We start from the raw sequence: 23,044 nt of genomic DNA on the forward strand, positions 1-23,044 counted from the left end.
CAAAGAACCTATAATCCATGAAGGACACACAAAAGCATATTCCAAACAACACAAACACCAGTGGATAGTTGTTTGCTTCTTTCAGCCAAGACCAACGTATTTTCAGAACGTCTTGGGAGTATTTAACTACCATCCAAACATGTCGGAAAACACTTAAACTTCAAGGCACTTTACCTTTACAGAGCTCTGTAAGCAGGAGGAACTCAGCCTGCCCGGTGTCTGACTCCTCTTTTCCTATGGACGCTGCAGAGCAGAACTGAACAATGTTGGGGTGGCCGGAAAGTTTTTTCTGCATGTCTTGTTAAAGAAGATATCAGTAAGTATGTCCACAACTCTGTGCACTTAAAAATAAGCATTCATAAGTGTTAAGAAACCAAAGTCATGATACTCACATTGCCTTATGCCTCAGCATACGTAGGCTGAACAAAATGATGAGGGAGGGGCAAGTAAGGACAGCGAGAAGGTGAAAATTGTGGCAGGAAGCTAGTGGAAATGCTAAATATGAGCAGGCCAGAGACACAGGCAGAAGCCCTCCATGTTCCACAACAGGAAGATGGTCAGGAGTGACTGTGCCCACTCAAAACTCAGGCAGTCACTGGGGTATCAGATAGCACATCCGAGAAAGAAAAGGAAGCAAATCCTATCTGCAGTAAAGACTATGCCTTAACATGTAGTAGAAGAGAAAAGGCAAGAAAGGTCCCGTCAAGTACCGTATGTACAGGGTGAAAAGAGCAAGTTGGGTATACGCTCATGCCCACTGATATGGTAGCATACACTAGTTCTTGCCCAGGTCATTAGAAGGGCAAAGTGGGACTCTCCTTGTGATAACTGACCCATCTGTGGCATGAAGACTTCAAAGGCAACCCTCTTCCCAACACCTAGGAAACTTCTACTTCAACTGTGAGAATGAGTAATAGAGAAAAATCCTCTGCATGAGAAATCTGGAAATCTGATAAAAGCAAAAGGCTGATTTTTTTTTTTAACTTATCACAGGAGCCTCCCAGGAACTGTGTCAAACCTGACACATTTAGTGACGGCAATAACTCTCAGTCCCAGGAAAAGGATACCAAGAAGCAAACTTCCTGAATGATGGTTCTGTTCTTTTCCTCTTCATTGGATAATAATCTCTGTCAGGGAATAGCACACAAGAAGATTGAGGTCTGTTTACCTTTTGTTTAACAGATAAAACATCCTGGAGATTATGGGCAGTTTCTGAGAGACACTGAGTCTCAGGGAGCATAGTATACCATTTACCTGCATTTGAACATCCGATCTCATAGATGTTTAGAAGACTTGAATGACCTTTATACTCCAAAGACCCAAGAAAAAGTAAAAGGAGGCCAGAGTAAAACAAGACAAACAAGGAGACAGAGTATACACCAGCAAAAATAGGCATACAGTGTGGACTGCCAAAACCAGCCCTGGTCTGGGGGTCCACTGGCTATGCCCCACTTGCCAAGAGAGGACACCCCTGTTTGACTATCAAAGCAGAGCTGGACCTACTGCTATGTCTCAGGGCAAAAAATTCAGAGCTGCCTAATTGGGCATCAAGATCTAGAGACCACTTCCTACCACATTACTTTAAACCTATTTACAGGCAAGTTATGAATGTAAATTTGGTAAGTCGCTTCTGAATTCTTCAAATTCCTGACCCTTGTTTTGAATGTGGAGCAGAACAGATGAAATCTATACAGCGTCACTCCTCCTCCCTCCAAAGTGGACCAGCCCCCCAGGTAGAATAGGAAGCTACCCAGAGAATTCTCAATGTAAGATGGAGTTGTGGGCATAAAGGCAAGCCCTGAGAACATGGAGGAAACAAGGATTAACAGATTGAAACTGATTGATACACACATAATAACAGAGATGCATCCTTGAAAATAGTCTAAGATATCTTTATAAAAAACTAAAATCTCCATAAAATAACCCATCATTAGTTATTACCTTTAATGCATACTCTCTGCCACTTCCCAGATCTTGAGCTTCATAAACAAATGCGAACCCTCCTGAAAAAAAAATTGTCAGTCAGTGCTATGACTTTTTTCCCCCCCAGTGCTATGACTTAAACTTAGAAATACCTTTACTGAATAAAATACAAACCAAATTTTGGCCATAGACAGTAATTGCTTCCTACAAAAAACTGTAGCCCAATTTCTATGCCACAGCCCTTTATACCTTCTGCTCAGAGATAGGGAGGGAAAATGTAAGTCAGATCAGCAAATAGAAAGAAACAGGAAACCAAAAGCAAGTACCCTGAAAACAAGTAATACTGACGAATTCTATCTGGATTATCAACACTAAGGAAAGCTAATGTAAACAGAAAAAATGTCAACACCCAGAGGAAGAAAGTGGACTATGCTCTCCTGACATCCGAAGAGAAAAAACTGGCCAGTATCACTCATAAAGATGGATCAAAGAATTCAGGAAGTTTGTAATATTTTGGCTTTTCAAAACAGGATCTTGCTATGTTGGCTCTGAATTTACATTCTCTACCTCAGCCTCCCCAATGCTTCATTTAAACAGACAATTCCGTCATAAAATTGAAAACTGCCAGCAAACCAAGACTAGAAAGAAACTTCCTCAACCTTATAAAACGAAGTCCCTAAAGGACCAACAGCAGCAGTGTTAGTGGTAAAATGAGAACAGGGAGAAGGCCAAGGTACACATTCACATCGCTGACACTCAGTATTATACAAGTCTTTTGCCAATGAAATCAGACAAAGAACAAAATCAAAGGCATCTACATCACAAAAGTAAAGATGTTTTCACTTGTAGATTAAAGTGATCTTTCATGTAGCAAATTTGGTAAAATCTCAAAAAGAAAATAATAGAGAGAAAAAGAGGGGAGGAAAGAAGTGAAATGAAGAAAATAGAAGAAAAAAGGCAGACTGGCAAGATGGCTCAGTAGATGAAGGAACTTCCCACCTAGCCTGACAACCCAAGCTCAATTCCCAAGAAACTGCATTGTGGAAGCAAAGAAGCAATTGCTCTGACTACATGCTAGCCATGACATGCCAACCCTCCCAGCCCAAAAAAAGAAAGAGAAAAGAAAAATAACTGAACTATAACTAATTTAGGAAGGCTACAAGGTACAAAAACAAGATACAAAAAAATCAGAGGCGAGAGAGATGGTCCAGCAGTTAAAAGCACCCTTGCAGAGGACCCGGGTCCCGTTCCAGGCAGCCACATAGTTGGTCAATCTTTCTTAATTCTAGTTCCTGGGGATTGGCTGCCCTCTTTGGACCTCCATAGGTATCATGGACACATACAGTGCATAAACACAGGCACAGTCATAAACATAAATTAAAAAGAAAAAATCAGTGAAGACTTAGAACAAGTTCCAAAATAAATAGAAAGCTATCCAGCTTTATGGTTTTGCCTAACAATCTATTTCACACTCAAGTATCAAATTGATAAAAAAAAAAACTATGACAACAAAGCGTGGTGTATCATAAACTCCTGTGTGACAAAATCTGACATAAATTGATAGGTGTAATTTGCCAACAATGAGAATATTTATTCATTTACTTAGAGACATAGCAATATATTTGACTATAGAAATTTTTCTCAACCTCTCTGGGAACATCCCTTTCAGAACTCGAAGAATTGTGACGTTAAGAACCTTCATTATGCCAGGTAGTGGTGGTGCACGCCTTTAACCCCAGTACTCGGGAGGCAGAGGTAGGCGGATCTCTGTGAGTTCGAGACCAGCCTGGTCTACAAGAGCTAGTTCAAGACAGCTAGGGCTGTTACACAGAGAAACCTTGTCTCAAAACAAAACAAAACAAAACAAAACAAACAAACAAACAAAACCCTTTCATTATTATATTCTTTTAGCTTGAATCCCAATGGCCCATGGTCTAAGGCTGCTGTTCAGAAAACTCATTTAAATAATCTATGTAAAATACTACAGATTTCTTACTGTCTCAATCCAGAAAAAAACTTAAAATAGCATATTAAGTTTAATAGGAAGAAATCTATGGCTTACAATTTCCCTGATTATTTTTATTCCTGTCTGGGCCAGAGAGCAGAATGAGCTGCTAGGCACAGACAGTGGCTGCCCACACTTCCTGGTTTTTCATCTTGGGTTCTGTGTGGTCTGGGTAAACTTCCTGCTTTACACAAATCTCCCTCTCCTGCCAATCAGGACCACCTCCCACCACAGAGGGCCCGCATGGCTCCCTGACCAGGTATCACAGCAATCTTCTGCCCTCCCACCTGTCCTAGAATTCACATTGTTTACTGCCCCACCACAAACTGTCTCTTCTCTTCCTCTCTCCTTTCTCAGTCCTGGAACAAGCTCTGTAGACCAGGCTGGCTTCAAACCACAGAGACCTACCTGCCTCTACCTCCTGAATGGTGGGACTAAAGGTGTGCGGCGCCACCACCCAGCCCTTTTCAGTTTTTGAAACTAACTAGCCCAGGACAGCCTTGAACTCTGTAGCTCAGGCAGACCCTGAAGTTGAAATTTTCCTGTCTTAGACTCCCAACATGCTAGGATTATAGGTCTATGTCATCAGTCCAGGGCTGAATTTCTTGAAAAATGAAGGTAACTGCCAGGTATCTTCAGAATAACAAACCGATGGTATCATCTTTAACATTCCAACAGATGAAAGGGAACATTGCATACCATCATACCATTAGTGGAGGCATTAAATCCATCTCTGAAGGAAAAAGTGCCAGAGGTCTTCCCACCAAATCACATCCAAATCTGTTTCTATTCACAGTGGAGAATATACGTGACAAAGCTACTGCCAAAGCATCCCGTCTGCTCTTCCACGGTAAAGAACATTAAACAAGGCACAAACGGCATGGATAACTTCAACAGGATGATTCCCCAAACCTGAGAGCTACTTCAGACTGGGACAGGCCAGTTTTCTCCCTGAAGCAATTTGGCAGAACATAACAATGTTTGGCAGGTAAATTTCACAGCTAGTGAGACCTGGCACACTCCAAGGTAATGATGGTGGGCGGGAGGAGGCACAGAAATGGCTCAGAAGTGAAGAGCATTTGCTGCTCTTGCAGAGGAGAGGACAACATTAGATTCCCAGCACCCATGCCGAGCTTAACAACTGTCTATCCAGTTCTAGAAGATCCAATGCCTTCTTCTGGCCTCAGCAGGCAATACATACAGATGTTGCCGAGATACAGGCAGGCGTCCATACACACTAATTTAAAAAAAAAAAGGGGGGGGGGATCACAGAAGAGAGAACAGGATTCCACACATACCAATTGCAGATCCTGTGTGAAGAACAGAGAGGATGTTCAGGAAGCTACAAACTAGACTGACTTCAAGACACATGACTATGGCACTGTCTACCAAGCACAGTTTTTAAAGGTTACACCTACTGGCTTTGCTTCCTGTAACTTATAAGACGTCAAGAGGTGAGGCAAACACTAAGGCTATAAGAGAAAATGAGACTACAAAGCCCTATCTATCCTCTCCCTCACCGAGCAGGGGCGATTGCTATGGACTGTAGAGATCCCCAGTCTCCTTGATGCAAAAGCAACCCTGGATATAATACAAAGAATAATTAACTTATGACCCCAAAGTGACTGGGCTCAACTCCTAACTCCACCTTTCAACCTTTTTAAACTTTTTTTTTTTCAGTCCCAGTCACAGCCTTGGCCCCAGACAGAGGTGGTCCCTCCAGTCCCAGGCCTCCTTTACCGGACAACCACCTGCTAGCATGACCCTTGTACGAACTCTGCCCTCCAGGAAGTGTTTAACCCAGACGCAGCCTACCCTTAGCAATCACCTCCAAAGGCCCTAACAGAGGCCCCAGTGGTCACCCTTCCCTGCCAGGCCCCACCCCGACCTGATTCACACCCCAGTCTCTCCACAGTGATGACCTGGTCCACATCCCAACAGTGACTATTCCCACTGACTCTGCCCACAGAGAGGACTCTCCGCGGCCCTGAGCTGACCCACACTGTATTAGTGATTCTCCCGGACCCAGACTTGATTCATACCCTGGACACGATCCTTCTAGCTGCCCCTGCCCACAGTGGGGACCCTCGCGCGCCCTGACTTGAACCACACCCCAGCAGCGACCCTCCCTGGCTGCTCCAGCCTTCCGCGGCCTGGAGACGCCTTACATCTCACCTTCGGCTAGGACCCGCCGCACCCGCAGACGTAGCTCGCCCAGTTCCACAGTCTGCCCCACGAAGTCACTTTGGTCACGGCCGGCAGCTCCACCAAGAGAACCAGGACCTGCCAGGAAGTCCAGAGCAGACTGCAGCAGTGACATGGCGGCGGCCACTCAGTGGCAGCGGGAGCCAGGCTCCGGCTCCGCACTGCCGGGTCAGCAGCTGCTAGAGAACAACCCGGCCATCTTCCGCCCGCGCCGTGACGTAAACCGAGAGCAGGTTGCGTCGCTACGCCGCGGCCCCGCCCCGACGCAGCAGGCGGAGGGGCGCGTGGACCCGCAGAGCTTGCAGGACGCGCAGGCGCAGAAGCTGCAGTCCCGCGGGTGTCAGGCTCCGGAGAGGAGCGGAGAGGGGCGGATGCCTTCTGGCCCTAACCTCGCCCCGTTGCTTCCGCTGGCCGGAGTTACGACCGCTTTTGCCGGGTCCAGCCTCGGTGGCTGGGGCGTCACGGGACGTTGGGCGCGTGCTGCGGACCGTCCCAGAGCCTGACTCCTCAAGGTAGAAGGGAGGCCTGGAGCTTATCCTAGGGTCCCTTAATGCCCGGTTGAGGAGAGGACATGTCTATCAGACAAGCAGCCAGCCTATAATCCACAGACAAACATTCTTATGTTTTGGCCCACACAGGTTTGGGGGAGGACGAACTAGTTGCTAGCCTTAAGACTGAAAAACGATAAGTTTAAAAGAAAAAAGGCTTCACAACGTGCGTAGAAAACTCACCTGGCGGTACTGGACCCAGAATCCTGTGTGATGTCAACCATCTAAAGCTGTTCACTTCAGGTGAGACTCGTGAGATTCCCCTTACCTCTGGTTTCTGAAGCCACGTGAAGTTGCAGCCCCTGTGTAGATGATGTGTTTTGGAACTAAAAAGTTGGCCCTCAGGCTCAAATCAACATCTTAGCCTTCCCAGGACTGTAGCTATTAAATATTAAACTAGTGCTCTCTTAAAAGTCAAGCTGAAAAGAAAGATGATCGTTAGCCACAGTGAGGTAGGTGGTAGGTGAGGAAGCTCACACGTGGAGGCATAAAGAGCTGATGGAGTAGAGATGGTATCTGGAGGTTACTGAGGAGGTTTGTGGAGAACAGTGTGGGAGCTGAGAGGGCAGTGTGGTGTTGACATTGTTCTTAGATGGGAGACATGAACAGCCCAAGCCAATGGGAATTAAGCCTTCCTAGTACGGCCGAGAAGGGTACTGTCCCTTAGAATAGTAAGACAACCAAGTCACATCCAGATATGGGATATTTAGTTTTGGCATAGAAAAGACTTTTCTATAAGAAAAACACAAGTCGGGCAGTGGTGCACACCTTTCCCAGCACTCGGGAGGCAGAGGCAGGTGGATCTCTCTCTGAGTTCGAGGCCCCCCTGGTCTACAAGAGCTAATTCCAGGACAGACTCCAAAAGCTACAGAGAAACCCTGTCTCAAAAACACAACCACAAGAGGGGGAAAGGAGGAAATAGGGCTTGCAGTTGCAGGTAACTTTATGCATTTATTGAAATGAAGTTGAAGGAATCTTGGTGGATTCAGATTTCACTAAATAGAAGGAAACGAAATCTGAAAGTGAGAAAAAAAAATGGAAACCCAAGGCTTAAACAGTGTTCAGGAGACCTAAAACAGCCATTGTAAGAAACCTCATAAATAATTTGCTGGAATGGATAATGGAATTCAAGGCTGTAAACTCTTGCTAGTATGACCTAGGACAAGTGGAAGTCATGTAAATACTTTAGAAACCAGAGTCTTCTCAGACTAATTATTTCATAAATATACCTATATGGCTTTGTGGTAGATGCCATACTGAGAGCATGTTAACATACTGCATCTTATGGGCTTCTCTCCTGATCTCACTTCATGTATGAACGCATACAAATCTAAAACTCTTTCTCCACCAACACTTTGTCTTGTAGCAGATTTCGTAGTAAAGGTTATTGCCAAAGAGTAAGAGAATTATTTTATACTGATGAAGAAATGAAGTCATCAAAAGGATGTTTCAGGGGGTTTGAGAGTGGCTTGGTGATATAGATTACTTACGCTTGCAGAGTGCAAAGGTTCAATTCTCACCACCTACATGGTGGTTCACAACCATTTGTAACTCCAGGTCTAGGGGATCCATTGCCCTCTTTAAATCTCAGTGTGTAAAGAGCATTTACTAACCTCGAATACCTGGGCAATGAAACAAGTATGTTCTCTGACCACAGTGAATTAAGTTATCTAGAAATTAACTATGTGAAAAATGTTCTGAATATTTGGAAAGTGGATAGCTTACTTTTATGTGTCAATCAATCAAAAGTAGTATTTTTGAACTAGTTGAAAATGAAAATAAAGAATTTCAAAATTGTGGGATACTATTAAGTCATTAGTAGGAAATAGATCACATATCAGTGACTTTAGTGTTCATCTTAAGAAACTAGAAAAAAATGAGGTGGTGGTGGTGCATGCCTTTAATCCCAGCACTTGGCAGGCAGAGGTAGGCCGATCTCTGTGAATTCGAGGCCAGCCTGGTCTACAGAGTGAGTTCCAGGACAGGCTCCAAAACTACAGAGAAACCCTGTCTCAGAAAGAAAGAAAGAAAGAAAGAAAGAAAGAAAGAAAGAAGGAAGGAAGGAAGGAAGGAAGGAAGGAAGGAAGGAAGGAAGGAAGGAAACTAGAAAAATCAGAGAAAATGAAACCCAAAGTAATTAGAAGGAGGGAGATAAATACCAAAATGCAGTGAAATGAGCAACAAGACCTGATTCTTTAAGGTCAATAAAACTTAGAAGTCACTGGGCAAATTAAGTTAGAAAACCAGAAATATCTGAGATCATCACAGATGAAGGAAATGTGTACTGAAAGGGTAACAAAAGCTATTATATTATGAACATTTTCCCAATGAATTCAACTTAGTCTAAATAAATGGATTCATTGAAAGCACAAACTTAACTTACTCAAAAAGAAATAGGCAAATAATTCTATACCTATTAAAAAACAGTCAACTTCTAAATTAAAATCTCTTAAAGATTTCAGACTTACATGGCTCTACTGAAAATCCACTAAACATTTAGAAAAATGATTTTAAAAATCTACATGAACTTATACAGAAAATTGAAGTATTTCTACAGCTCGCTGGAGAGATGGCTCAGTGGTTAACAGCATTGCCTGCTCTTCCAAAGGTCCTGAGTTCAATTCCTGGCAACCACATGGTGGCTCACAACCATCTGTAAAGAGGTCTGGTGCCCTCTTCCGGCCTGCAGGCGTACATACAGACAGAATATTGTATACATAATAAATAAATAAATAAATATTTTAAAAAAATGTATTAGATTAAAAAAAATACCAATCCAATTTTCTACTCCCTTCCCTCCTCCCATTTTCTCCACACACTCTCCCATCTTACCCCCATCCAATCTTCAGAAAGGGTAAGGCACATTGATTTTTGGAAGGTTCAAGGCCCTCCCTACTATATCTAGGCTGAGCAAAGGTATCCATCCAAAAAGCTGGCTTCCCAAAAAGCCAGTACATGCAGTAGGGATAAATCCTGGTGCCCTGCCGGTGCGCCTCAGTCTGCCCCAGCCATGCAACTGTCACCCACACTCTGAGGGACTAGTTTGGTCCTATGCTTTTTTCCGTTTGATATTTTTTGCTTCTTTATTAAAGATCAGGTGTTTGAAGATGTGTGGATTGATATCCAGGTCTTCTATTCGGTTCTATTGATCCTCCTGTCTGTTCTTACGCCAATACCAGGTTGTTCCTCAACTGAACCTGTCTAGCTGCTCCTATTATTGGGTTATAAAGAGTCTTTATATTCTTTAGTTGCTAGATACTTATCAGATAAGACTTACAAATAATGTTTCATATTTTATAGATTGCCTTTTATTTTCTTAATCTTACTCTTTTGAGTCACAAAAGGTATTAATGTTGATGAAGCTCAACTTTAGCATTTTTTAATTTGCTATTTATTTATTTATTTTACTTTTTAAAAATAGGGTCCCTCTACATAGCCCAGGCTATCCTGAAACTCACTATATAAAACAAGCTGGCCTCTACTTGCCTGTATGTTGCCTCCCATGGGACCAAAGGTGTAGGCCACCATGCTAATATTGTTGCTTATGCTTTTTAATGCTGTCTTTAGAAATCTTTGCCTGCAGCAATTTCCCCAAAACTTTCTTCTAAAAGTTTCATGGTTTTGTCTGTTAAATTCAAATCTTTGCTCCGTTTAAATTAATTTGTTGGGGTTCTTTGGCATATGGACACTCAGTTGTCCCTATACTATTCGTTGAAAAGAACATTCTTTTCCCTATTAAATAATCTCTGCTCCCTTGTCGAGAATAAAAAATCAGTTAACCTTAGGTGTTTGAATTTATTTCTGAACTTTATGTCTCTGTGCCTGTCAGTGGATAAGCTGATAGTTCACAGTGAAAGCATGACAGCAGTAAAAAGACGTGTGTTGTGACGTTCTCGGGAACATGGTGAGTCTCAGGTAGCAGAAGCCATACTAAAAAGGTCCCTTAGTGTGTGCCTCATGAACAAGGCATTCTGGAAATGGCAAAGTATCAGTAATAGCAGAAACACCAGTGTCTATCATCAACATCAGCCAAGTCTAAGGTCTAGGCATGGAAAGCTTAGAAGGGCTATCTGAGGATGGAGCACCCTTCAGTCTTTATTTTATGAGTATGGATGTTTTGCCTGAATGTATGTCTGTGTGCCATATGCTTGCAGGGTTACAGATGGTTGTGAACTGCCATGTGGGTGCTGGGTTATGAGCCATGGTCCTCTGAAAGAATAGCTAGTGCTTTCTCTCCAGTCCTCTTTCAGTCTTTGTGGTTGGGGTAACACAACTGTGTGTATTCCTCAGCAGCTCAAGAGACCTGCACAGCAAAGGCATGGTTTTGACTGCATAATCTAAAGCAGTGATTCTCAGCCTGTGGATTGTGACCCCTTGGTGGTTGTTGAACAATCCTTTTGCAGGGGTCACCTAAGACCATCAGAAAACACATATTTACATTACTATTCATAATAATAGCAAAATTATAGTTATGAAATAGCAATGCAAATAATTTTATGGTCAGAGGGTCACCATAATATGAGGAACTATATTAAAGGGTCACAGCATTAGAAAGGTTGAGAACCACCGATCCAAAGAGTGAGCCTTAAGTGACCGTAAACCAGGGATACAACAAAAAACCATGTTGGTACTCATGCCTGCCTTTGCCATCCAGGCACCACCTGCTTATCCTGGAGCTAACAAATCTGTTTCTGTCTGTGTTTTTGTCTTACATATTGCCATTTATCATGAACAAGGAAGATGACAGAACTTGTCTTTTGGTAACTGGTTTTTTTTTTCCTTCTTAGTATTGTGTTTGAATTTTACCTCTGGATTCATGTGTAGGGTCCTCACAACACTGATGGCTTAATAATAAGTCATTTTTTTCCTTTTCTTGTTGAAACGAACCTTGCTTCAGTGCAGACTCCAGTTGTGTCCCCTCAGATTCAGCTGTTTCCCTGTAAGGGTGTTGTTTGCACTTTTAGAGTTGTTACTAACTGCCAGTTCAGATATGGCCCCTGTTTCTCCCTAACATAGCCAAGTGTCCTCCTCATATCCTAGCTAGCTCTTGACTAAGTGTCTTTACTATTCTAATCGGTACCACATTGCTTTCAGTTGTGTTTCCTTGATTACTAGTAAAGTTGAATTTTGTTTTCTTTCTTTTGCAGTGCTGGGGACAGAACCCAGGACATCATACATGTAAGGTAGGCTATCTCCCACTGAGCGGTACTCAGCATGAATGCCTTATATATACTTGTTTGCATCTTGCTTCTTTCCTATCTGAAAATTGATAGTTGTCTTTGTTATCCCTTTGTGTTTTCTGTATCGTCTTGTAAAGGCTTGTGCTTGATTGCTGGAGCAGCATGCCACATCACCCCCTTGCCTCTGATTTTTGTAGTGCCTGATGTTAGATCAACAGCATCCTCTTCAGAGTAAACCCAGTTGTACTTTATGTTAACTTGTTTCAGTACTAAAGGGCTTGGGCTTGTGACCACCCTTCAAGTATCTGGGCTCCTACTTCCCCATCCTCCCAGGGAGTACCACTACCTTTCAGCCTCTTCTCCCCTAACTCTGCCGCCTGAGGCTGGCCTTCCTATGTCTTAGTAAATGTGCCCAAAGCAGGGTACATTTATGTTGTTGGGCTAGTGGGCTTGCCCTTCTAGATCCAATTAACTTTCCTCTTATTGTCTCAGAACCTGCTCTCCCAGAAACACTTCTGTACCCTGCTTGGGCAGACATATTCCACCTTACTCCTGGTCACAGCTTCATCGTTCTGACCAACCTTGCCACACTCCTATTCTCTCTCCCATGATTGCAAGTGGGGACTTGGAAAATACTTCCCAGTGACCCACTCTTCCATATCCTATAACTGCTGAGTGGTTCTCAGAGTTTCTATCACTGGGTCTGGTGTGGATACAGATGGATTCCAAGTCTGTACATTAGCCCTTTGCTCCTGGAGCACAAATACCTCTCTTTCTTAGAGAACATTTCAGCTGGTATTGTTTCTGAACAGCTTAAAAACATCCCATAGCTTGTGAGCTAAGGCCATAACCGCCCTCAGGGACATTATCTTTAGCCAGAAGATGTGCTGAAGCCTGACAAAGCGGCTTGTAGTGGAAACTTGGGGTCAGATTTCAGGCCTTCCGTAGTCCCATAGTTTGCTGAGCATCTACCCTGTATCATCAGTGCTTTCAGAGACAGGCAGTGTATCATCCCAGTCACAGAGCTCACTGATGAGTCTGATGCTGATACTCTTTGCCTGTGGCTGGGAATCTGAAGGGGCTACCTTGTGAAGTGTCTCTTTCTTTGTCTCAATACCTAGTCCGCAGGGTTGGCCACCTGGGACATCCCACTGATAAGAGAGAGCTACACTTCTTCCCAGGCTGCTGTGACAACTCGGTGGCCCCACCATGTCCAGGCCTCAGACCCAGGAGCAGGCAGTGGATTTCGAGGGAGACTCATCCCTACACAGGAGAGACGAGGAGGGGCCCCAGAGCTCCCACCGCATGCTGGGCTTCAGTGATGCACTGCTCTCCATCATTGCCACTGTCATGGTCAGTGCTGGGCCCACCTCAAATCCACCCCTGGTTCCTGCAGCAGCCTCAGATACCCACGCCTTTCATGAAGTTGGGGCTGCTCAGCAATAGCAAAGAGCTCACAAACCTCTGCCTGTGAGTACCCACAGCCCAAGAAGCATCTCTTTTGTCTTTGTTCCTTTAGATCCTGCCTGTGACCCACACAGAGATCTCACCAGAACAGGTAACAGGAGCAGACTGGTTTGTACAGTGGGCCAGTAAGAAAACCCAACCTGGACTTGGGGAGCCAACCCCCCAATCTGCAGGCAGCAGAGCCCAAGGCAGGGTATTTATTGAGAGGGCAGGACACCTGTGTTTCTTCCTGGGAGGATACGTACTTAGAGTTAGGGCTTAAGCACAGGCTCCTTCCTGTAGAGGAGACTTCTAACCAGGTGGACAGTTAGTTATAACATGTCTGCCCCACCAAACTAGCCTGTGGGGGTAGCAAAGAGCATTTTAAAAAGCATTTCCATTTATAGCCAACTTTATGGGATTTTAATTTTTTTTCCGGAGTCAACAACATGCAGCTCTTCAGTGAACTTTGAGACTTGGATAGCACTGAGGTGTCTTCCTTGGTTTCATCCTTGTGACTGGCATGGCACCATACAAGCCTCAAGAGGCAGGTTGCAGCACTACCTCACTGTCCCACAACAATGAGGTGTGATTCTAGCTATACCTGCAAGCTGAGCTAGATCTTTGGGGAGGGCCCAGAACTACTGAGGTTTTTCTTTTGAACTGTGGTTACAACACTAGTGTAGCATCAGACCGCACTTGGACTGTGCTTAACGCTGTTCTGAGAAAATGCCTGCTAGTGGGTGGTCTACATAGCCAGCTCCAGGCCAGTCAGGACACACAGTGAGAACCCGTCTCCAAAAACCCTAAATAAAATTAAAAAGCATAGTGACAGATACAGCTTAGTGGTAGAGTGTTTGCCTAGCCTGCATGAATGAGGCGGTAGTTTTAATTCCTGATACTGAAATTTTAAAATTTCATTTGTTTTTTGTTACTGTTTTTTGAGACGGTTTCTCTGTGTAGCCTTGGCTGTCCTGAAACTTGCTCTGTAGACCAGGCTGGCCTCAAACTCCTAGAGATCCATCTGCTTTTGCCTCTGAGTACAGGGATTAAAGGCTGCACCACCCTCACCTGAAAATGTATTACTGCGAGAGTATAATGTGCATGGGATAGTGCAGGCACACATATCCCACAGCATGTGTGTAGAGATCCAAAGATACTTATGTGACTTTTCTTTTGGTTTGATAGTTTTTTTTTTTTTTGACAAATTGTCTCTGTGTGACGGTTCTGGCTGTATTGGAACTTGCTTTGCAGACCAGGCTGACCTCAAACTTACAGAGAAGATCCGCCTGCCTCTGCACCCTGAGTGCTAAAATTAAAGGTATGTGGCACTATGCCTGGCTTCTGCCCAATTTTTTTAAAAGAAGACTTAACTTATAGGCCTGGTAGCAAATTGCCTATGATCAATATCTGCTCTGGAGGTTGAGACAAAAAGGTTTCCAAGTTCAATGCCAGCGTAGGCAACTTAGACCCTGTCTCAGAATAAAAAGTAAGAGGCCAGGTGTGGGAGTGTGCACCTTTAATCCCTAGCACTTGGGAGGCTGCGGAGACAGGTGGATTTCTGTGAATTCAAGGTCAGTCTGGTCTCCCTAGTGAGTTCCAGAACAGCCAGGGCTATAGAAAGAGACTCTGCCTCAAATACAAACAAAAAGCTGGGCACACCTTTAATCCTAGCACTCACAGAGGCAGGTGAATCTCTTTGAGTTGGAGACCAACTTGGTGTACAAAGAGTTTCAGGACAGCCAGGACTGTTAACACAGAGAAACCCAGTCTCAACAAACAAACAAACAAAAGCAACCCAAATGTGGAAAGATACTTGAGGGTACAGCTCAGTGGTGGAACACAGGAGACAAAAACATACAAACGGATGTTTGTGAGAGCATTTGATAGGATGATTCTGAAATGAAATTTCAAGTCATGATCCAAAGCGATACTTGCACAAGAAGAACTAACGAAGCCAATAAACAAATTGATTTGAGTATGTTTAAAAATATAAAGCTTCCTTCTCATGATTTCTGAGGTAAGTGTTCTCGCCTTTGAAAATTGAGGTTTCTTTTCAGTACAGTGGTCTCTGTTCAAGCCACAACCCCTTGAGTGGTATCTATAGCAGACCCATTCTGCTTGTAATCTCATTGGGGACTTTTAAAGGTGTCCTGCCCGTGACTATGCTAGGTAGACCTTGCTATAGCTTAGACATGTATGTCTCCAGAATCCACATGTTGGAACTTAAACCCCAAAGTGAACACTTTAGAAGGCAACTAATTACCTTATAAAAGGACTGGATGCCTTTTGTCCCTTGTATCCCTTACTGTTGAGGTGCTTGGACTCCCTGATAAGAAGCCTGCTGACAGCCAGGACTCTTTTCCACTTGAGGTGATGGTATCAGACTGTGACATCCAGGAATCTCTTGCCTTAGAACTGCCTGTAAAAGACACGTTTGAGGGTGGGTATGGGATAAGTGTGGCAGATGTGAGCGTAGACTGGGAGCAGACGTAGACTGTGTGCACTATGAGGCTGGGGACCTTCCTAAATGTCTCACTCTGCATTAATGGAGGTCTTGTTGAAATGACCACTGTTGGGTCACATATGTTACTTTGTTCTAATAGCAGTGTTCTTTTTCATACAGCGATTTGACAAAAGTATACAGAAACTTCTAGCAACTAGGATTGCTGTCTACCTGATGACATTTCTAATTGTAACTGTGGCGTGGGCAGCACATACCAGGTAGGGAGTCAGACCTATATACAAGGTCCTCATTGTCATGAGTTACTCAGGGTAGGCAAAGGAGGAACAGGAAGCTTCCTTAGGCAGAGCTGGGCATGTAGATGTTGCATTCCTGGCTGTAGATCAGCATGTTCAAAGGAAATACTCTTCAGAGAATGCTTAGTGTGCAGAAAAATCCAGATCCTAGTAAATATTTCACCGCTGTGTGTGTGTGTGTGTGTGTGTGTGTGTGTGTGTGTGTGTGTGTGTGTGAAAGAGACAGAGACAGACGGAGGAGAGAGAAAGAAACTATGTAGTAGACCAGCCTGCCTCTGCCTCCTAAATGCTGGGATTAAAGGCATGCATCCAGCTCACTGCTCTTTAAAAGTACATTGAAAAGTACAGAAAAATGCTTCATGTTATATACTTGTCCTTGGCAAGATGATGCTGACAGATCCCTTCCTGTTGGAAGAATTGGGCAGGCTTTATCTTTTTCATCTCCCTTGTTTATAGAATGTCCAGGAGGCTCACAGCCTGGTGGGTGACTTTAGCCAACCTTCCCTATACCTGCATCATGATTCATTCATTAGGGGCCACACCCATTGTGAAAAACATCAACAGCAGGGTTCTGAGGCCCAGGGAGCCAGTGAGGAACTTCATGGCTCTAGTCTGCATCCTGCTTTGGGTACTCACTTACACGCATGGTCTTAGTACCAGCAAGTAGGCAGCAGAATGGCCATCTCTGGGACTGCAGCGACTTGAGCCCAAATGAGCCTGTGCCACTGCCGTGAGCTGGAGGCAGCTCCTAGAGCGAGAGTGACAGCTCAGCTGAGTCCAGTCCAGAGAAGGACGTGCTCAGACTTGGAAGGGTGGCATCTTTAGCCACAGTCAGACTATTGGGAGCAATCCTATTGTAGGGCCCAGGCATTGGAGGAAGCTTCATGATTCCTGGCAGTCTGTGCTTCTATTTACGTTGTAGTATCTCCATATAAAACCATTTCTCTGTTAAATACCAACTTCCAGCAGGTGCAGTGTATGAAATCTTTGAGGGGAAATTGAGAAAGAAATGGATTTTAGATATAATGAATAAAAACACAAGTGTACTGCACAATAGAGCTCTAGCTTCACATCCCCAGAGCCTGATTCCCAGTAAGTGTGGCTGGACAGGCAGCTCACAGCTGCCCTGCTAGTCCTGCCCTTAGCAGGACCTCTCCGGAGAGTTAAAAGTCCCCTATGTTTGTGCAGAAGTCTTCTTCAGGACTTTCTCCGAAAAGACTGTTTCTAAGAGCTACAAACTGTACAGGTGATTTCTATAAGCTATTCCTGCAAAATAATGGGAAGAATTTATGGAAAAGATACATGCTTCCCTGCATAAGCTATGTTTTCTTTGAATTTTCTGACTTTCACACACTAGGTAGTATTTACATTTTTTAAAAGTTAAATTTTAGCCCGGTGGTGGTGGCGCACGCCTTTAATCCCAGCACTTGGGAGGCAGAAGCAAGCAGATCTCTGTGAGTTCCAGGCCAGCCTGGACTACAAGAGCTAGTTCCAGGACAGGCTCCAAAGCCACAAAGACACCCTGTCTTGAAAAACCAAAAAAAAAAAAAAAAAAAAGTTAAATTTTATTTTATGTGTGTGCCAAAATCAGAGGATAGCTTGTAGGATTTGGTTCTCTCCTCCTGCCATGTGAGTCCAGGGATCAAACTCAGGTTCTCAGGATTAATAGCAACCTAAATAGCAACCTAGTCTTCTCATTAGTCCCACTAGGTAGTATCTTAAATTTGATCAAAAGTGACATCTTTAGTGATGCCTTAGCTAGAAAATACTGTGGGAGGTGCATTTTAATTTTAATATTATCGGAGCCATATTTGAATGATGGCCCATCTTCTCTTTTTTCTAACTTTAGATTGTTCCAGGTTGTTGGGAAAATAGATGATACACTTGCCTTGCTTAACCTGGTGAGTTATTGTTGTTTTGAAAAATGAGTTTAAGGTATGATTTAGCCCTCTTGAAAGATAGGAAAGGTATGGGGGTCCCCACAACCTGGATTCTGTCCATTCCTGGAAGTTCCTCAGATAGCTCGTGGGGTCAGTCTGTCCAGGACAGGGGCACAGGCTTCTTGGATCCAGTGCCACAATTCCTGTAGATATATTGCTGCCTTCCTGGAGTGTCCCTTACTCTCTAGGCTTTCTGGTGACTGTGACCTCCCTCCTTTCCTTTCACTACAGGCCTGCATGATGACCATCACCCTTCTACCCTACACAGTGAGTAAAAAGATCTCCCTGCACGCCTCACTGAGCACATCTGTGTGTGGCAGTCCTTAGAAGTGGCAGGTTCAAGCCAGGTGGTAGCACATGCTTTTAACCCCAGCACTCGGGAGGCAGAGGCAGGTGGATCTCTTTGAGTTTGAGGCCAGCCTGGTCTACAAGAGCTAGTTTCGGGACAGGCCTCAAAGCTACAGAGAAACCCAGTCTCAAAAAACCAAAAGGGGGGGGGGGGAGTGCAGGTTCAAGTCCTGGAGTACAAATTACAAAGAGAGTTCCAGGGAACTAGTGGTTGGGGCTGAATAAAGAGGAAGGAATTTAGGACTCCTAAAGGCAGAGGCCACTGAGAATGTCCCTAATGCCCCTTCCTCCCACCTGCCTCTCTCCATCATCGCCACAAGCATTTAAAATTCTAATATAGGCATTATAGCTATACAAAACTATAACAGATAATTCAGACCTGAAGGATTTTACATGAGGTTAGTGATACTGGCTTTAAAGGCCTGAAACAGTGGTTTGCAGAGCTGAATATACCCATGCCCAGCCCCATACCCTCGTCCTCACACTAGGACAGTTTTCTTCTCAGGGCAACCTAGCTCTGATAGCCTTTTGGGGGTTTGTGGGGGTTCTTTTGACAGTTTTCTCTAATGGTGACGTTTCCTGATGTGCCCCTGGGCATCTTCCTGTTCTGCATGTGTGTGATTGCCATTGGATCTGTGCAGGTAGGGACATGGGATATGATGTGTGTTTGCCATGGGGTGTGCAGGTCAGGTGCTAACATCCTGATCTACATCTCAAGTAGGGGTCTTCTCCATAATTGCACCTGGGATGTGGCATACCCAGGGCCTCACAGTCTCAGAATAGGATGAAAATTTCTACCTTCTTGATCCCAACCTCTCAGAACTTCCCAGGGTAGGAGGCCATCAAGGAGAGACCTTCTTGCTTCTAACCCCTAAAAATGTGTTGGCCCAGGGGTTAACTAGTACTTCTCTACCTGCTGATGGTGCCCTCTAGCCTGTTTTGTTTGTTTTGTTTTGACTACAGGCACTGATTGTGGGGTATGCTTTCCACTTCCCACACCTGCTGAGTCCACAGATCCAGCACTCTGCACACAGGGCCCAGTCCCGACGGCACATCCTGCGCCTAGTCCTCCGTGGCCCAGCTCTGTGTTTTGTTGCAGCCATCTTTTCTCTCTTCTTCTTCCCTTTGGTGAGCACTGAGAATCTCAGAGGAAGACTTAGCACAGGCCATGCTGTAGAAGCTGTCTTGAACAGGGTCCACTTAAGTACTATGAAAGTACATTGAATTTTAAACCAAAGTATCCTAAGAATTGTGGAAAAAGCAAATACTGGTTATTTTTAAATGTTTGGTAATAGGCACGAGCATCCTCACACATGCATACAAACAAAAAATAATAATTAAATGTAGTTAAAATTAAATAAGTAAAAATTAATGAATTTTGGTAAGCATTTCAAGACCTTGACAGGTCATCTTCTTGTGAGGGGATAAGGTTCCAGCTGAGTGGGTAGGAGCCAGGGAGCCCAGAGACTTTTAAACTACAACAGAACCGTATATAGGAAGCATCTAGCCAAGCAGCCCTTGACTGGAGAGGTCACAGGTAAAGTGTCTTTTCAAGCCCATCCCCTTTAACTTCTTTTTTTTTTTTTTAAATATTTATTTATTATGTATACAATATTCTGTCTGTATGCCTGAAGGCCAGAAGAGGTTTACAGGTGGTTGTGAGCCACCATGTGGTTGCTGGGAATTGAACTCAGGACCTTTGGAAGAGCAGGCAATGCTCTTGACCACTGAGCCATCTCTCCAGCCCCGCCCCTTTAACTTCTTAGTTGGAATGCATACCTTCTGTTGTTGCGCTGTTTCCATTCTTTATGTATTCTGGATACTAAATTCTCAGAAAGCACAGGACTGGTATGCAAAAGGAAGGTAGCTCTTCCTTTTGGGATTAAGCCTTTATACACAGTTCGTTTCCATAAAGGACAGTTCTCTGGATTTTCCTTTGTTGCTCCTGCTGTCCCTCCATCTGTGGCAGAAGAATGGGACCAGACTTCAGGTGTGAGCAGTTGAGATTCCCAGGGAAACACCCTGACCTGTTTTCTTTCTTTCTGTAGTCATATGTGCTGATGGTGACTGTCATCTTCCTCCCTCATATCAGCAAGGCTACCACCTGGTGCAAAGACAAGCTCACGGGTAGGTGACCGTGCACAGTAAACTGCATGTTGGAAAGTTCTCTGATTGGGAGAACTTTCTAATTGGGAATAAGAGACATCAGTATGTGACGGCCCTTCTGGCCTGAGCCTTGGTCTGGTGGCGGGTTTGCTGGGCCCTGGCTGCTTCTTGCCCCTTCAAATCTCTGCATCATTTCACCTCCTGACCTGTTTATTCCTGTCCCCTTGGAGAAGAGGGCAGTGATAGCCACACTGGTCTGACAGTCCCCCACCTAGGCTGTTTCCTTCCCTTGGCATGTCACAGGCCACAGGGAGTCTCCAGCTCACAATGTGGAGCCCTTCAGTATTGATCTGCACGCACCTCTCAGCAAAGAGCGGGTGGAAGCTTTCAGTGACGGTGTCTATGCCATTGTGGCCACACTCCTCATCCTGGACATCTGGTGAGGACCCCAACTCTGCTACTTTGGCCCATCTTCCAGGTGGTAGTATGTCTTTCAGTGTCTTGTGAGTACCTGCAGATTTATGTAGGCGCCCTCTTCCCCCTCAACCTGAAAGCACAGGTGCTAGGGAGAGTGACCTTGTGCTCTCTGTCCCAGGAGTATTCAGGCAGCTCCCTCAGACCTTCTCCTCTTCCATACCTCTACGGCTTCTGTCTGACCTGGCTCTGATACAGTACTGTTGGAGCTCTGGTTTGGGTGTTCACTCTTATTCCCAAGTGTCTCTCACATCCCACCCCCCCTTTTTTTTTATGCCCCTTGACCTCATCTAGTCTATGGTTCCTCAGTCATATTCCATTGCATTCTTATTTTATTAAACATGTTACAACTCTGGTTTTAGATTCTGCATCTGACACTATGATTCTCCTGATACTTTTGAGTAGGTTTTCCTATTATAATTTGTGAATTCTTATTAGCTAGAAGTAAATATTCATTAGTACCTGATATCCTCAGGTCTTAGATTTAAAGACTATTCCAGAACAATCTCCTTTTGCTTCCATTGCCAGGGCTGAAGGACTCACAGCTAAGAAGCCGTTAGGGCAGGAAATTGAAGCCAATAGAAGGCTGCCATCTCCTGCCTGGAGTCTTACATCATTTGACAGCCCTCAGGCTCTTCTCTTTTGCCCTCACTCATGTCCCTCCTTCTGGCTGATTTGGAGAAAGCAGTGGGCACTTGGGCGTCCTGTCGTACACATCCAGGTGATGGGTTCCCATCGCTAGACTCTATGCTTTAATACAAGCTGCAAGGTTCAGGATAGCTGTGGAGGCTGTCTTTTATAGGCACCCTACCCTCAGAAGGCTGTCCCTGGCCAATGAACCAGAACTATCTGTCAATTCCTGGCTGTCAGATAGGGCCACCAGTTGGCAGAGAATATACAGGACTGGTTAAATTTGCGTTTTTGAGTGAAGAAGAGTGGTAACTGATTAGTATGCTAAATATAAGTAGACATAGGGAACATTTGTGTACTAAAGATCACGTCATTAATCTCAAATTCACTTATATTGCTTGTCTATCCCGGGGGTCCGGCCATTTTTGGGAGGCTATTACAAATGCCATCTGTTCATACTTCCCAGTGAGGACAACGTTCCGGATCCCAAGGATGTCCGAGAGAAATTCAGTGGCAGCCTTGTGACTGCTCTGGGTGCATATGGGCCACAATTCCTGGCGTACTTTGGCTCCTTCGCCACAGTGGGTCTGCTTTGGTTTGCCCATCATTCACTCTTCCTGCATGTCCGGAAGGCTACACAGACCATGGGGTTACTCAACATACTGTCACTGGCCTTTGTGGGTGGCCTCCCTCTGGCCTACCAGCAGACCTCAGCTTTTGCCCGACAACCCCATGATGAACTTGAGCGTGTGCGGGTCAGCTGCGCCATCATCTTCTTTGCCAGTATCTTCCAGTTTGCCATCTGGACTGCAGCCCTGCTGCATCAGACAGAAACACTGCAGCCAGCTGTGCGATTTGGTGGGCAGGAGCATGCTTTCATGTTTGCCAAGCTTGCACTGTACCCCTGTGCCAGCCTGTTGGCGTTTGCTGCCACCTGCCTGCTGAGCCGGTTCAGCACAGCCATCTTCCACCTCATGCAGATTGCAGTGCCCTTTGCCTTCCTACTGCTCCGTCTCCTTGTGCGCCTTGCCCTGGCAGGCCTTCAAGTCCTGTGGAACCTCCGGCCAGAGCACCCTCAATCAGGCCAGGGTGAACCTGAGGCACAGTCTCAGCTCTTGCCTGCCCCCTGCTAATGCCAAGGAAGCTACATCTGCCCATTCCAGGCGTACTGTAAGGGGTTCTATGAAGATGGCTCAGTAGAAGTCTGTGACCTTGGGGCTGTGGTTTTATTGGCTTGAGTATTTGTGTACATTGTGAAATATCAAGATCTATTTCAAGATTACGAACATTGTTCACATTTTGCAGTAAGGGGTTTCATGGGAACTAATTTTGTTGCTTTTACCCATTTACTTTCCTCCCTTTCCCAACACTGCCATGGGAAGTTACCTTCTGCCTAACCTGAATAAGCTCTTGAGGCTGTCACTGAGGTCTTGTTTGAGGCAGTGGCACCCAGCCAAGATCAGAGGTCCATCCCTTTTA

The 23,044-nt window shown here is 44.7% G+C and overlaps 2 protein-coding genes across 7 annotated transcripts in view; one reads left to right on the forward strand and one right to left on the reverse strand.

Annotated features, from left to right (window-relative positions):
• Positions 1–6,395, reverse strand: part of Gak (cyclin G associated kinase) — a 54,774-nt gene extending 48,379 nt beyond the window's left edge. The window contains exons 1-4 of one of the 4 annotated variants that reach the window (XM_050155839.1): positions 6,104–6,395; positions 1,942–2,003; positions 1,068–1,127; positions 175–289 (exon numbers count right to left, since the gene is read on the reverse strand). In XM_050155839.1, coding sequence (XP_050011796.1) covers positions 175–289; positions 1,068–1,127; positions 1,942–2,003; positions 6,104–6,248 — 382 coding nt within the window. In that variant the 5' untranslated portion in view covers positions 6,249–6,395. Of the gene's footprint in view, positions 1–174; positions 290–1,067; positions 1,128–1,941; positions 2,004–6,103 lie in introns of those variants that run through there. The other 3 variants (XM_050155840.1, XM_050155838.1, XM_050155841.1) reach the window with 3 other exon arrangements.
• A 382-nt stretch (positions 6,396–6,777) lies between these two features.
• Tmem175 (transmembrane protein 175) lies at positions 6,778–22,847 on the forward strand. 3 transcript variants are annotated; one of them, XM_050155845.1, is made up of 13 exons: positions 6,811–6,924; positions 11,418–11,441; positions 11,829–11,864; positions 12,983–13,214; positions 13,381–13,419; positions 15,934–16,031; positions 17,917–17,968; positions 18,239–18,274; positions 18,913–18,996; positions 19,319–19,483; positions 20,404–20,482; positions 20,765–20,900; positions 22,032–22,847. In XM_050155845.1, exons 4-13 carry the CDS (start codon positions 13,071–13,073, stop codon positions 22,696–22,698), a joined length of 1,500 nt encoding a protein of 499 aa, XP_050011802.1. In that variant the 5' UTR covers positions 6,811–6,924; positions 11,418–11,441; positions 11,829–11,864; positions 12,983–13,070; the 3' UTR covers positions 22,699–22,847. The 3 variants fall into 3 exon arrangements, with proteins under 3 accessions (XP_050011801.1, XP_050011802.1, XP_050011803.1); XM_050155844.1 differs by lacking the exon at positions 11,418–11,441 and having other exon boundaries at positions 6,778–6,924; XM_050155846.1 differs by lacking the exons at positions 6,811–6,924; positions 11,418–11,441; positions 11,829–11,864; positions 12,983–13,214; positions 13,381–13,419 and adding an exon at positions 13,225–13,331.
• Positions 22,848–23,044: the final 197 nt, after the last annotated feature.

The sequence above is a fragment of the Alexandromys fortis genome, unplaced genomic scaffold, assembly GCF_014885135.2.
Source record: "Alexandromys fortis isolate MF-2015 unplaced genomic scaffold, M_Fortis_MF-2015_v1.1 scaffold_87, whole genome shotgun sequence".
Taxonomy (NCBI): domain Eukaryota; kingdom Metazoa; phylum Chordata; class Mammalia; order Rodentia; family Cricetidae; genus Alexandromys; species Alexandromys fortis.

Bases quoted from the DNA above. Each gene is read 5' to 3' on its own strand.
- Tmem175 (XM_050155844.1), top strand. From the start codon at position 13,071: ATGTCCAGGCCTCAGACCCAGGAGCAGGCAGTGGATTTCGAGGGAGAC. The intron at 18,275-18,912 runs GTGAGTAAAAAG...TTCTTTTGACAG, and splicing joins TCACCCTTCTACCCTACACA to TTTTCTCTAATGGTGACGTT. The intron at 20,483-20,764 runs GTAGGTGACCGT...GGCATGTCACAG, and splicing joins GTGCAAAGACAAGCTCACGG to GCCACAGGGAGTCTCCAGCT.